Source organism: Macrotis lagotis, chromosome 6 (assembly GCF_037893015.1).
Source record: "Macrotis lagotis isolate mMagLag1 chromosome 6, bilby.v1.9.chrom.fasta, whole genome shotgun sequence".
Taxonomy (NCBI): domain Eukaryota; kingdom Metazoa; phylum Chordata; class Mammalia; order Peramelemorphia; family Peramelidae; genus Macrotis; species Macrotis lagotis.
The window spans coordinates 107113860-107128693 of record NC_133663.1 but is presented as its reverse complement, the minus strand read 5'-3'; the positions used below and the strand labels follow the sequence as shown (position 1 = coordinate 107128693).

The 14834-nt window shown below is 34.0% G+C and overlaps 1 protein-coding gene across 2 annotated transcripts in view; it reads right to left on the bottom strand.

Annotated features, from left to right (window-relative positions):
* Positions 1–14834, bottom strand: part of TDRD3 (tudor domain containing 3) — a 274471-nt gene that overhangs the window by 196442 nt on the left and 63195 nt on the right. For both annotated transcript variants that reach the window (XM_074191787.1, XM_074191786.1), the window contains exons 4-5: positions 13662–13822; positions 3657–3798 (exon numbers count right to left, since the gene is read on the bottom strand). In XM_074191787.1, coding sequence (XP_074047888.1) covers positions 3657–3798; positions 13662–13822 — 303 coding nt within the window. The remainder of the gene's footprint in view (positions 1–3656; positions 3799–13661; positions 13823–14834) is intronic.

Genomic DNA, 14834 nt, shown 5'->3' with positions numbered 1-14834 from the left:
AAACAAGTATATTCTTATAAGAATAATTTTTCTTGAGTTATTTTTATTTTCTTGAGTTATTCTTGAGTTATAAAATTAAATCTAGTTTTTTCAACAGATTTGGAAGAATCTAAAAAGAAAAACTAGAAGTATAAGGCCATAATTTAGCTCTATCTTTCTTCTAAAAGAGCTCATGCTTTTCACTCACACTAATCAGTCAAGTTAATAAACTATAGAAAATTAAAATGAAGAATTGTAGAATAAAAAGACTACTTCATCCCCTGCCTTACAAATACATTAAAATTATATATATATATATGTATATATACATATATATATATATATATATACACACAGAGAGAGGAATGGATATTAAATTTTATTTACATTAAATATGCTATACATATCTTAAATATTGTTGGTTTGGTTGTGTCTTATTCTTGGTGACCCCTTTAGGGGTTTTTTTGGCAAAGATACTGGAGTGGTTTGTCATGTCCTTCTACACACATGGCAAACAGAGTAAAGTGACTTGACCAGGATCATACAGTTAGAGTGAGATCAAATTTAAACTCACAAAGATGAGAGTCTGGCACTATCTAACTGCCCTTCTAATAAATATATATTAATATGTTAAGGAATAAGAGACAGTAAATAAAAAGCAAAATTATTTTAAGTCTACAGATCTAAGTATACAAAAACTATAAAGAAAAAAGCAAATAGAATTATGAAAATAGATATTAGGATACATTCACTCCTGATTTAAGGGGGCTACAATAACAATTCTAAGATAAATTTCAACTACTATGAATGTAAAATGAGGTAATATGACATAAATATGGGAAGAACTGGATTCTTTTCCTTTAGTCTTTATTATCCTCATAATCTCTAAAAGCCTGGACAACCCCCTAGTTGTCACAGGCAAAGAAGTGGTGCATTAGTGCACTGAGGCAAGAAGTTCCCACACTGGAAACCATAGAAATTTAGGAAAGGATCTACTATAGAACAAGTATGCAAGAGTGATAGGAGAGAGAGAAGGGTGGAAGTGGTTGTGGTGAAAATATTCATATCAATTAAATCACAAACACATAAGGCAAGGAGTACCAAAGAAAAGAAACTAGTCAAAACAAAGGAAAAAAACCCCGCCAAACTGAATCTAAAGCTAATCTCTCCAAATCAGGATAAATCCTTTTAAGTATGAACAATATAGAATGCATTCAGAGTAACTAAGTCAATAATATAAAATGTAAATGAAGTAAAAAGGACTAGTCACTTCTAGAATTAAGCTGCTTAGGAAGTACATTAGTTTGGGGAATTATATCTGAAACAAGCAGCCTGGAGTCTTTTTGCCTGAATATTCATATACCTACTCTTGACTTCTTTACAGCTTTTGGTGTTGCTATAACACCTGCCCATAGTTACCTGCCAACATTTTGTTTAATTAGCTTCTAATGCTTCCCTTTTTCTGTTTAATTTTTTTTATTGCTTATAACTCCCTAACTTCCAAAATAACAATATAGCTATGATTTCTATCTGCACAATTCCCATGTCCCTATAACCCACCTGCCAGCTGCTTGAGTAACTGAAACACTCTATAGTTCCCTCATTGCTATGGTTACCAGACCAGAAAGATTCAGAGAACCATAATGACATTAAGGTATATATTTAAAAATCTATTGCAAGAGGACTTCATCTACCCCCCCTAAGAAGAAAACCCTATGTGGTTTGATAAGGGAAGTATAGATGAATAAAGTAATATTCCAAATAGCAATGTCTAAAAGTAGCATGACAGAGAATGAAGTTAGAAGTGAATGTTACCTTGAGTTATTGTCCAGATAGCAGTTAATGAACTAGGAATCTAAGTATATGTTGCATATATTCTATTTTGCACATTTTGTTCCACATTTAAAACAAAATTATTAACAGCAAACAGTATATTTCCTTTGAATTTATTTTTATTCTATGACATATTCTTTTTATCTAAAACTGACATTAAGCCAGTTATGAGTTAAAATGTTATGCTTTATTTAAATCCATATAATTAAAAGATATAAAATACCACATATTACAAAGTATTAAATTTTAAACTGGTCAATCTTTAGCAAGTCTACTTTTTTTTTTAATCCAAAAAGAGTTGTACTAAAAGCAGTTGTTCTCAAAATGGATTTTTTAAAAAATAGTAGTGTGGTATGAAATCAGAATGCTGAAAAACTACTAGAAACTTTTAAACTGCTTGACTGCTTTGGGGTGGTTCAAAAACGTAAGTCTTTGCTCTAAGAATTGCCCCTATTATACAATATTCAAACTCAATGTTCAGTAAATGTTTACTGAGCACTTAATGTGATCAAGACATAGGATTAAGGGCTCAGAAATGTACAAAGATGAACAAAACGGTCCTTGCCACAAAAAGCTTACAATTCAATAGGAGATTATGTATACAAATACATATAATGCAAAGTAAAATGAAGTTTTAGTTCATTAGAGTTATAAATCTGGTACCATATTCTCCATAACCTGAAGAGTAGTAACAGCAAGGACAAATGCTGAAGGGACACTAGAAAGCAGTGGATGGGAACATGAGAACAAAGTTATAATGAGACTCCAAAGTAATTCTACTCCACAATTTGAAACAGTCTCCTCTAATAATTTAGATAAGCAATCCTACTCAGCCTTCTGAAATCTACTTCCTTCCCCAGAACTAGTTTGGGTCAACAGGAGTTTGGTCTTAGGCAAGGAATGTCTTCCATCTTCCAGTTGCTCTCTGACCTCAACTTCCCCCTTGTTTTGATTATGACCCTAAAAGAAATTCTGTAAGGAGAATCTTTTGCTTGATTCAAACCTTAATAAAACTGTCTCCTCTTACCCTTACACCAGGTGAGATTGTCCCTCTTCCTTTGATGGTTTCTTCTCCAGACAAACCTGATCTTTCATGATGAACCTATACTCTCCAACTCTCCCTAATTTCTACCTTATAGCTGAGATGATAGATGTATACAAAAGCCAAAATAAAGTGAACACCTCTCCATAGTCTTCAATTAGAACTTTGATCACTTCCTATCTTGTAGATAAAAGTCTTGTGTTTCAGTTACTTCTCATTTGCAATTTCAGCAACCCCCTCTCCCCTACAGTAAAAAAAAAAATACAGAGACATACAGCATTATCAATATATTCCCATTCCGTCAATAGACAGGACAATTCCACAATAATCACAATGAAATGACCAATATTGAGAAGCTTACATCTACTCAAAAGACATTGTGAGTCTTAGGAAAAAAAAAAAAGATGGACTTATGTCTTGATCAAGTCAGTGTTACTTTTTATTAATCTATAGTAAAAACAAACAAGTTACCTATGAACTTTAAAGCTTTATTAGAGGGGGCAGCTAGATGGCATAATGGATAGAGCACAGACAATGGAGTCAGAAGTACCTGAGTTCAAATCCGGCCTCAGACACAATAATTACCTAGCTGTGTGGCCTTGGGCAAGCCACTTAACCCCTTTGCCTTGCAAAAAAAAAAAAAGTTTTATTAGAGAAAAACATTCTCAGAGAATGTCTAAAGAGGGCAATATCATTAAAAATACAATCCATGTGGATACCTTCTTTCTATTCCGTATGCCCTATGTAAACATTCTGTTCAATTTGTTTTAATAATATAAAACAGACTACAGCAGATACTTACCCTCTGTAACTCCCATTTTTCAATAAGGTGTTCTACTTCACCTCCAAGGACTACAGTGTTTGAGTCATTCAAAAGCAGGAATCCATTTTTAACATCAATAATGCCAGAGAGTTTAACTTTGGTTCCAGGTGGTGTATTCAAGCTAAAGTGAGGAAAAAATAAGGCAAAATTTTCTTTTGAAAAAGCTAAAGTGAGAAACAACGAAAATATTATTTTGAAAATTCTCTTCCAAAGCTGAAATTCTATCTCATACTTTGAAAATCAAGTTTCAGTAAAGCTAATCACAGTGTAAAGTCAATTTTCATCTATTTGATTATTTCTACTTTTGCCTAATAATTTTCTAATCATACCTGTGAAAATTTAATTGTAATAAAGATACAACTCTAAGAGATATAGGATCATTAATAATCCTGGATAATTTAATATACCTGAGCTATAATCACCCCAAAGAATGCTGAAAAATATAAATTAATCAACCAACAAATATTTAAATACCTATTACCAACCAGGACCTATTTGCAGCACTGATAATGCAAAGGCAAAAATGAAATAATTACTGCTTTCAAGGAGTTTTATTTTTTGGAGGAAAACATCTAAATATACATAAAATAAATGGGGCAACCAGGTGGAGTAATGAATAAAAGTGCTGGGCCAAACATTAGGAAGAGTCTTCTTTCTGAGTTCAAACCTGGTCTCAGACACTTAATAGCTGTGTGATCCTGGGCAAGTCACTTAATCCTGTTTGCCTCAGTTTCTTAGACTATAAAATGGACATAATAACAGTACCTAAACCCCAAGGTTAATGTGAGGATAAGATGAAATATTTCAAAGAGTTTAACCCAGTTACCTTGCACATAAAAGGCACCATAAAAGTGTTAGTTATTATTAGATTAGGGCTGGAGAAGTAAATTCAAGAATCATTAGCACAGAAATGATTACTGAGGTCATGGGAGTTGAGGAAATCACTAAATGACATTGTTAAAAAGAAGATAAAAAGGAACTGGAATGGACTTTGGGATGCAGATATCCAAAGCAAGCACACACACAGCCTAAAGATTCAGCAAAAAAGACAGACCAAGGAGTGAGCATACAAGTCTGAGATGAATCAGGATACAACAAGGTAACAAAAACTTAAAGAGAAGAAAACTTGAGGAGAAGAGGTGTAAGACAATGTCAAAAGCTGAAGAGAGGTCAAGAAGAAAGAAGAGTAAGGTCACCAGATCTGGTAACTAAGGGATCATTGATATCTTTGGGGACAACAGTTTATGATGAGCAGAGCTGAAAAGGGAGTGAGAGGAAAGGAAGTAGAGACATCAATTTCAGAATTGCTCTCAAAGAGTTTAGTTAGGCACAAAAGGGAAGAGAGCTATGGTTGATAATAACAAGGCAAAGTATGAATGTTTGAAAAGAGGACTTTTTAAAGGTGGGAAGACATTTATAGACAGCAGAAAAGTAAACAGAGACTGAAGAAGAGAAGAAGGATGATGGAAGAAGGGTGTGTCTAGAAAAAGATAAGGATCCTGGCAGCTAGGGGCAGCTAGATGGTGCAGTGGATAAAGCACCAGCCCTGGAGTCAGGAGTACCTGGGTTCAAATCTGGTCTCAAACACTTAATAATTACCTAGTTGTGTGGCCTTGGGCAAGCCACTTAACCCCATTTGCCTTGCAAAAACCTAAAAAAAAAAAAAAAGATAAGGATCAGATCTACATGGGACAAATGGTAGGAAGAATTGTATATGAGTGATGTGAGATGAGAAAAAGACATAGAAAACTCAGCAAATGGTCTTGATGTTTTCACTGAATTATGAGGCAAGATGAAGCACTAGAATATGCTGCAGGAAATTTATATATATATATGTATGTTAGTAATTCATGTATATCCTATATCAGATGACTTGCTGTCAATGGGAAGCGAGAGGGAGAAAAATGTGATTTCAAAAATCTTACCAAAATGAAAACTATCTCTGCATGATGTTGGAAAATTAAATAATTTTTTAAAATGATATATTTGATTAATATAGAAAAGCATGGACATATCTACATGAACTGCTGCAGAGTGCAGTAGGCAGAGTGAAGAAAGAAGATGCACAGTAACTTCAATAATGTTAGTGGTAGAGCTGAACAGAAAGTTTGATCTTCAAGTGCAGGTCTTAGATGAAGCATACAGAATGGATGAGAAGGCTAAATTATGAGGGGGAATTAATGATGATGAATTGCTTGTATTCCTGCATGGAAAGATGATACTGATAATACTCATATGAACCTTCTCATTTAATAGAGAAGGTAGAAGGAGCTTTTATAGATGAAGCACAGGAGAGAGCTGAATTTGAAGATATAATATATTATAAAAATGGAATCAATAAATGATAATATATTGTAAAAATGGAATCAATGAGTGAAAAGGGAATAAGAGAAAGGGGAGGTAGGATAGGCTAAGATATTTCATGTAACTTTTGCAATGCTATGGAAGGGGGAAGCTGAGGGGAATTGAAGGAAGCCTTCATTCTCATCGGAAATGGCTCAGAAAGGAAACAACTTACATACTCAATGGGTTATAGACATTTAGAAGAAAAAGGAAAGAAGGGGGACAGGGAGGAGGAGAGGGGTGATATAGGTGAAAGAGTAAAGGGTATATCATGGGAGAGGATGGTCAGATATAACACATTTTATTTTTTACTTTTTGCAAGGTGGTGGGAAGAGTGGCCTGTCTGGGACGACGGGGCCAGGTGGGTCTCTGGGATGTGATGTGGGCTTGGGGCCTCTTGGCCCCAGGGCCAGTGCTCTGTCCACTGTGCCACTTGGCTGCCCCACAGCACACTTTTGAAGAGGGACAGAGTAAAAGGAGAGAGAAAATATAATAGATGGTAGTGGGGAGGAATGGATAGAGGGAATTACAATCAGCAACAGCAACTGTGGAAAAATATGGAGGTAAGTTCTATGATGGACTGAAACACATTTTTTTCTCTTTCTTTCACTTTACTTCTCATGAAGTTTTATATTTTTGTGGGGGAGGAGGTATTATGGTTACTCTTAAACAGGAATATTTTAATAATGTGTAAATAAATTAAAGAAAATTAATTTTTTTTAAAAAATAATGTTAGTGATATTCCATTTCTATTTGAGTTTGATCCATTGACCTAATAGTATCCTATACAATTCAACTGGAAAAACTGAAAGGAATGAGTATTGAGAAAGTCTATCAGATTTGTTAAGAGAAAGATAACTAGTCACTTTGAAGAAATGTTAATCAGGTGAGTAGTGAAGAACAAAGACAGATTACAAAGTGTTAAAAGGGGGGGGGGGCTAAATTCAAATCCAGCCTCAGACACTTAATAATTACCTAGCTATGTAACCCTGGGCAAGTCACTTAACCCCACTGCCTTACAACCCCACCCCAAAAAATGTGTGATGGAAGAGGAAATGAAGGCAAGAAGTACAGACACCTTTTTCCTTCTGGGAGTTTTGCTATGAGAAAATGTTGGATGATAGTTTGAGGGTGAAGTTTCATGATATAAAGTCTGATGAGGGATTTTTCAGGAGCACAGAGACAAGAGTGGGTTTGTAGGCAACAGAGGCAGGAGATTAGGAAAAGATTAAAGATTACAGAAAGAAAAAGAATAATTGTGAGGTTTCTCTAGAGGAAAATACAGTAGGGGATAGGATCAAGGGTACTTTTAGAAAGGTCAGCACTGGCAAGAAGAAAGGTCATATAGTATCAAAGACAAGAGGAAAGGAAAAAAGGATGAGAAAAGATATGGAAGAGCTTTTGAGATGTACAGAAAGCACAAAAAAGTGCTCACAGTTAAATGATCTCTATTTTCTCAGTAAAATATGAGGGTAATAAAAAATAACAAGACATTTATGCAGCAGTCATTCAAGAATCAGCTTTCTCTGCAAAATCATAGCAGTGACTAGCTAAAGATCAAAAGATCTCATTTAACACAAAACTAAAAGACAAACTACAAATTTTTTAAAAAATAGGCATTAACATTAAAACTTAAATTTGATCTGAATTATTAATAAAGTGAGATAGAAAATGATATGGGAAAATTCAATATAAATACAGAAAAAATATTAATTATGACAATTTTATACAGCCTTTTTAAAAATATTAGCTCTTTTTAGGAAGTTTCAAGTGAAAAACAGTTTCTGTCAATGCATCTTGACACCTTCTTTACAGGTAGTCTTAGAATACTTGCTTGGCACACTGACAGGTTAACTGAATTGGCCAAAACTACCCCAACAGTATCAGGCACAGGTATAAGTTTAAAATATCCAGATCATTCCAATTCTGAAGGCAGTTCTCAATGCTTTCTTGGAAACACAACTAAAATATAGTTTAATGTTTGAACAATATTTTAAAATTATACCACAATGTCACTCCAAAAGTCACTCAGAAGTTTATCTGATATAAATTAATTGTCACATAAAGGAAATCATATGGAACTAAAAAGTGACTTAAGTCAGCAAACACTGGATTGAAACGTGAATGTGAAAAAATACATTGATAAAAATCTTGGCAAGAGACCCTACTAATCACAAGAGAACATCAACCAGTTTAGCCCTACTTTCTCATCTATTCATTAAAATAACTCACAAACATATAGAAATCATTATTAAAGCTAATTTGCAAGTAACAAGCAGATCATAAGCAATACTCTATAGTAGACTATATTAACTATTAAAAAATAAAGAAGATCAATGCCATCTATAGATGAATTAAATAACAAAGCTAAAATAAACAAAGAGCTGAAAGACAGAAAATATCTGGAAAGGTGTTTCTATCTTTTTTAATATTACTAATACCTTTGGTTTTTATATCATCTACAATTAACAATATATTTCTCCCTTCTTTCCTTCAAGAGTGCTATCCTCTGAAACAAAAATCAAGAAAGAAGAAATAAAAATATTCAGTAAAACTAACACATCACCCAAGTCTAACATTGGAACAGTGTTCCAAACCCACAGTCTTCTACCTCTACAAAGAAGGTTTATTTTCATACCCCTATCTTTGGGGTTAAGCATGGCCATCATAAATTGAGAGCATTTAATTTTGATTTTTTTCTTTCCATTTATATGGTAATATTGTGCATAGTTTTCTTTCCCATTTGCTTTCTGAAATGCATAAACATATTTAAATGCAAATATATATGTATGTATATAGAAAATCTGCATAATTAAAAGATAGGATCCTAAAAGAATCTAACATCACCCCCCCAAAAAAAATTCCTAGAGTTAAACTTAACATGGGTAGTTATATCAGCACAGATTATGGAAACAATGAATACAGAGGAAAGATTTGTTCATTTAACTCAGAAAGTCCAAACAGTTGAAAGAGTTGAAATACATTTTTTGTATTCAGCAAACCCACTTTTGATGGCTTTTTCTTGGTTCCACAGAGCATAGAATTATGAAAAGATTTGCTCACCATAATTAGCATCACTTTTGTGAAAATTGTTAGAAAATCTTCAGATTTGCTGTTTCTGCAATTAGTACAATGACCCCAGGTCATGGGAAATAAGAAAAATTTAGCTAAAATACAAGATAGTATATGCTAACTGTCAATATAAATAATCTAGGAAATAAATGATACAAGAATTTCCAAGGCAAGATGACTAGAGATTCAGACTAAAAATCCCACAGAGTCAGTTCAATGAAGCTCTCAAGAACAAAATTCTGAGGAAAATAAAGAAAAACAATCCTAATGAAGAAAAGTAAATACAAAGGGAACTCATTAAATGACTTTTTTTAAAAGACATGCACATAAGATGAATAAAGGCTATAATGTTATACTATAAAAATAAAACAAGAGTGATGATGTTGACAATGAGCTGAGGTTCAAGAAGTTAGTCAACCTGAAGAAAACAGGAGGATCAATAAAAGGAAAAGACCAATAACTAAAGTGGATAGGGCAATGACAGCTGACAAAGCAAAGAAGAGCTCCCTAATTCTAATTCTTGCTCTTCTCTACCAAAGAGAAAACCTAATCCAATCTACACTGGAAAGCATCAAAAATTAAAAAAGAAAAAAATAACCAAGATAAGTAGAATAACAGTATGAGATCACTTAACCTCCTATAAAGAACCCAAGACTAGAATTTTAAATGAAATGAAAAAAGTAGTTGAGGGGGGCTGGAGGGAGAAAGGGGGAGACTGGAAGATGTTAGTATCAGAGATCTATCAAAGATTATGGAGAAGAGAAGCTATACTCCAAGATAGAGGGGAAAAAAGTGTTAATTTTCAAAATAATGTCAAAGAACTACAGAACACTAAGCATGACAATGCAGAACTGTTAGCATCTATCTAGAAAACGAAGTTTAATCAGAAAAACATCACCATGATTTCATCAAGAATAGATCAGGCTAGGGGGCGGCTAGGTTGCATAGTGGATAAAGCACCAGCCCTGGAGTCAGGAGTACCTGAGTTCAAATCCAGTCTCAGACACTTAATAATTACCTAGCTGTGTGGCCTTGAGCAAGCCACTTAACCCCATTTGCCTTGCAAAAAATAAAAAAATAAGAATAGATCAGGCTAAATTAACTTTATTTCCTTTTTTTAATTTTATTTCCTTTTTTTTAAAAAACCAGACTCAGAATCAGAAAAACCTGGGTTTGAAACTCTTAGTAACTATGAGACTCTAACCAAATATTTAACATCTGTGAGACACAAACTTTGAAATCTGCACTGGTGGATTAAATTCCCCCATTAGGAATTTAAACTAATGGAATATAAACTGCTAGCTCAGAACACCAAACAGAGTTTGCATATATTTTAGTGAAGTATTGGTAAAAAAAAAAAAATTCATGGAATTATTAGTTGGAATCAGAAGAATTGGATAATTGGTTGGATCCAAAACATAGTCAAAAATGGTTAGATGGCAATCTATGCCCCATATAGTATTCTAGGGATATTAATTCAATCAAAGATTTGGATTAAGACACAAGTGGCTTGTTTATTAAATTTTCAAGTGACTGCATCTAGGACAGGTAGCTAACTGAATGAAGTCTAGATTTTTTTTAATCTTAAAACAAGAAGAAGAAGAAAAGTTAGGATAAGAACAATATAGAAACTAGGATTTATTTTAAGGCTTAAAAAGTACCTTATGAATATTATCCCATTTGATCTTCCCAATAATCCTAGGAAGTAAATGCTATTATTTTTAGATGAGGAAACTGAGCAGAATGAAGTTAAAGTGACTTGTTTAAGGTCATCCAGTCAGTAAGTGTCCAAAATCAAATGGAAACTCAGGTCGGTCTTCTACTTCTCTATCTCCTGAATCACTTGCTTCTTCTAAAACAAGAGTAAAATATAGGAACTAGATTTATTCAGTCCAGCGAAGTGAAAACATAGAGAAACATGATGCCTATTTTCAAATATTGTAGTGTTCTACTTACTGCAAAGGGAGAGAAAGAAGAGTAATAGATGGAAGCTGCAAGAACAGATTTAAGCTTCCCGTAAGAACAAACTTTCCAACAATGAGATCTGTCCAGAAGTGGACAGACTACTTCAGGATGTAGAGAATCCCCATCACTGGCAGTCTTCAAGCAAAGACTTTATTATAGGCTGAACTAGATAACTTGCAGATTCCTTTCAAAACTGATATTCTTTAATTAGGATTCTGTGGGTCTTAATGAAAAGAAAAAGGGAAAAGAAACAGTAAAAAGAAAGAAACTTTTAGAGCCTGAGCACAAGTGTGGATGATACTCAGTAAGGAAAGGACAGAAACAAGTTCTAAGGTGTTAGGAAACTTGTTTAAAGAGTTTTTTCTTCTTAGAGATAAAAGTGACAAGTCCTGACTAATCGAGGAGTACAAAGGGCATAGAACAAGGTGGGAAACTGCCCTGCAAAGATGGGTCACAAGGCTAGGTAATCCTCCTTGTTCTCTGCAGTACTTAGCTCAGCTCCAAGCTGATGGATGCCTACAGCTAAGAAAATGGAAAAAGGGTATAAGAAAATTGGTCTATGAGTTGATTAATTTTAGAATCTGACATGCCAGAGTCTAATTATATTATTGTCTATGAAAATATGCTGGATCAAAAGGATTTTTTGAATCCTGAAGATCACAATAGCCTTTTCTCAGTCTTCCTTGACCTCTCTGCCTTTGATGATCATTCTCCCATTTTGAAACTCTGTTCCCTCTAGGTTTTTAAGACACCATTTTCTCTTGTTTCTCCCCCATCTGACCACTCTTTCTCTTTTGCTGGATCCTCCAACAGATCATATTCTCTAACCACAGTTGTCCCTCAGAATTATATCCTGGGACCTCTATTCTTCTCTTTCTATACTACTTCACAGATCTCATCAGCTCTCGTGGATTTCAGGACCATCTCCTTGTACATAATTCTCCAATCTACCCATCCTGCCCTAAAGTCTCTGCTGATCACCAATCTCTCACCTCTAGCAGTCTTTCGGGTATCTTGAACTGTATATCCAGGAGATATCTTAAACTCAAAATGTTAAACTGAATTTACTATCTTTCCCTCTAAACCCTTCCTGTCTCTTATTTCCCTAGTACTATAGAAGTTAACACCATTCTCCCAGTCCCTCAGGCTCACAATCCTTGGAGTCATCCTGAATTCCTCACCATCTCTCATCCTCCCATATCCAAACTCTGTTGCCAAAGTCTATTGATTTTACTTTTGTTGCATCTCTTGAATGTGCCCCCTTTACTCTGACACTGTCACTCTGGTGAAAGCTTTCATCACCTTGCTCTTGGATTACTTCAATAGTCAACTAATAGGTCAGCCTGCCTCAGTTCTCTCCCCACTTCAATCCATCTTCAATTCAACCACAAAAGTGTTTTCCAAAATGCAGGTCCAATTTTGTCACCACCCTCTTCAATAAACTCCTGTGGCGTACTTATTGGCTTCAGAAGCAAATACAAAAATGCTCTATTTGGCATTCAAAGCCCTTCAAAGGCCCCTCCTACCTTTCCAGTCTTCTTATACCTCACCACCCTAACACTTACCCCCAGACCCAATTGCCTCCTAGCAGTTACATGAACATGACACTCGGTCACTCAACTCAAGGAATTTTTTTCTGGCTGTTTGTTTACCATACCTAGAACACTTTCTCTCCTCTTCTCCACATACTGACCTCCCTGGTTTCTTTTAAGACCTTGGCTTTTACAGGAGGTCTTCTCTGACCCCCCTCCCTTAATTCCAGAGTTTTCCCTCTTTTACTCATTTCTGGTTTACCCCACATGCTTTGTGTACATCTGTTTGCCTGTTGTCTCCCCCTATTAGACTGCAAGCCCATGGAGGGCAAAGACTGCTTTTTGTTCATTCTTTATGGTTAGCACAGAACCTGGCACAAGCAGGTTTTTTATGTTTATTAATTACTAATTGATCAAACTAGATTCTAATGCGCAATGACTTGGCCAGGGTGCTGTGTCTGGTAAAACAAGGCCTGGGAGTGATGTTGGGACTCTCAGGGTCTTTCCACTGCTGCAGCCACTAGCAAGGTCCATTGAATCCTATCCACAAGTCTATAATTACATTCAACAGCTATAATTACATTCAAATGGGAGCTTTCTCATACAGGCACATAAAATTTCTGCTGTATTATTAATTCTGAAGCAAATTTAATCACCACTATATATGACCAAGAATTATATAATTCTACCACAATTACAAATTTTTCTGAAGGAATCAAAAGCACTTCATTTGTTCAAAAATCATTCTCTAAACTCAAACAAATGCCTTCTAAAACTCCTAAATTTTGCACTTAACATTTCTCTACCAAGTCAAGAGTCTAATTATATAGACAGCCGATTCAGAAACAATAGATAAGTAACCAGCATTTTCTGTCTTATGATATTATCAATTTCAGATTTTCTGTGATATTATTTATTCTTTCCTCAATTATGGAAAAAATAATTACAATATTTTCTTTTAGTGGCAGGATATTTAGGCATGAGACTTCTGTATAATCCTGAAGTCTTCAAATTCCAGAACTCAAACCTCAACTTTAGAAACTAAAAATGCAATTTCAAATGTGTCATTCACCTAATTTTTGACATATAATTAAATTCTACTGCTGTGCAACTTATATGACCATCTGTCATCTGCAAGCGCAGCATCCTTGGTGCAACTTGAGATTCTTCATTATCCTTTGGGGCAGCAACATTGCGGATTTTTTGAATCTGTAGAACACATGGGCCTTCAAGCTGTAAAGACAAAGGAAAAATCATTTTTGAATAACATTTTATTTTTATGATTTTTTTCTTTGGTAACTTTTTTAGTATCAGTTTAAATTCAATTCATTAAATGGAGATAAATCTGAAATTAGACTAGAGTCATCAGTTCTACTTTGGTAACTTCATGTTTTAAGAAAATTCTTGCAAAAAGTCTTTAAAAAAACAGGTATCTTTCTCAAATGTACATGAGTCCAATTATATTTTTAGATAGGAATGAGAAGAATAAAATCTTTGGAAAGAGAGAGTTATGGTGTTAGATGAAGAGGTATTAACAAAAGATTTTAGAATTTTATGTTATAACTTTTTTATTTCTTACATCAATTTATTATGTGAAACTCTGGTTCCTAAGGCACTTTCTACTTTCAAAGTGCTTTGTAGTAGTACAGAAATTTGTAGAGATAAGATGTTTTTGCTCAAAACACACAAAGATATGAACACACCCACTTCTGGTAAAATTGAACAATATTATTATCCATTAGCTAGGAATTTGAACTTCAAATTCTTATCTCAGCAACAGTGTGTATACATATATATATATATATATATATATATATAATGCATTATATTTTTTAATTTGGTTTTGCATTTCTTGAGTTAGAGATAGGAAAAAATTTACTTTCTCATAGGTTGTCCATTTCTACAAACCAAAAAAAAAAAGTAAAATTAACATAGTAACTAGTTTTCTATCTAAGCATTTATGAAATAGCATATTATAATATTTGAGAAATGACAGTAAAATTTGTCTTATTTCTCTGGAAAAATTTTTTCATCACAAACTGAGAGGATCTTCACTAAAGAAAGTACTTTTTCATCAACATTTTAATAGAGTATACCTTTTAAGTATACTAATGGAAAATGCTCTATCAATATTAGAATTAATCTCTTCATTGTTCCTTTTTCCCTTTTATACCTGTGTATCATAAATTAATTTACAATTTCAACAAATAAGAAAAAGCAATGTGAAGTGTTTAACTCATTTTTT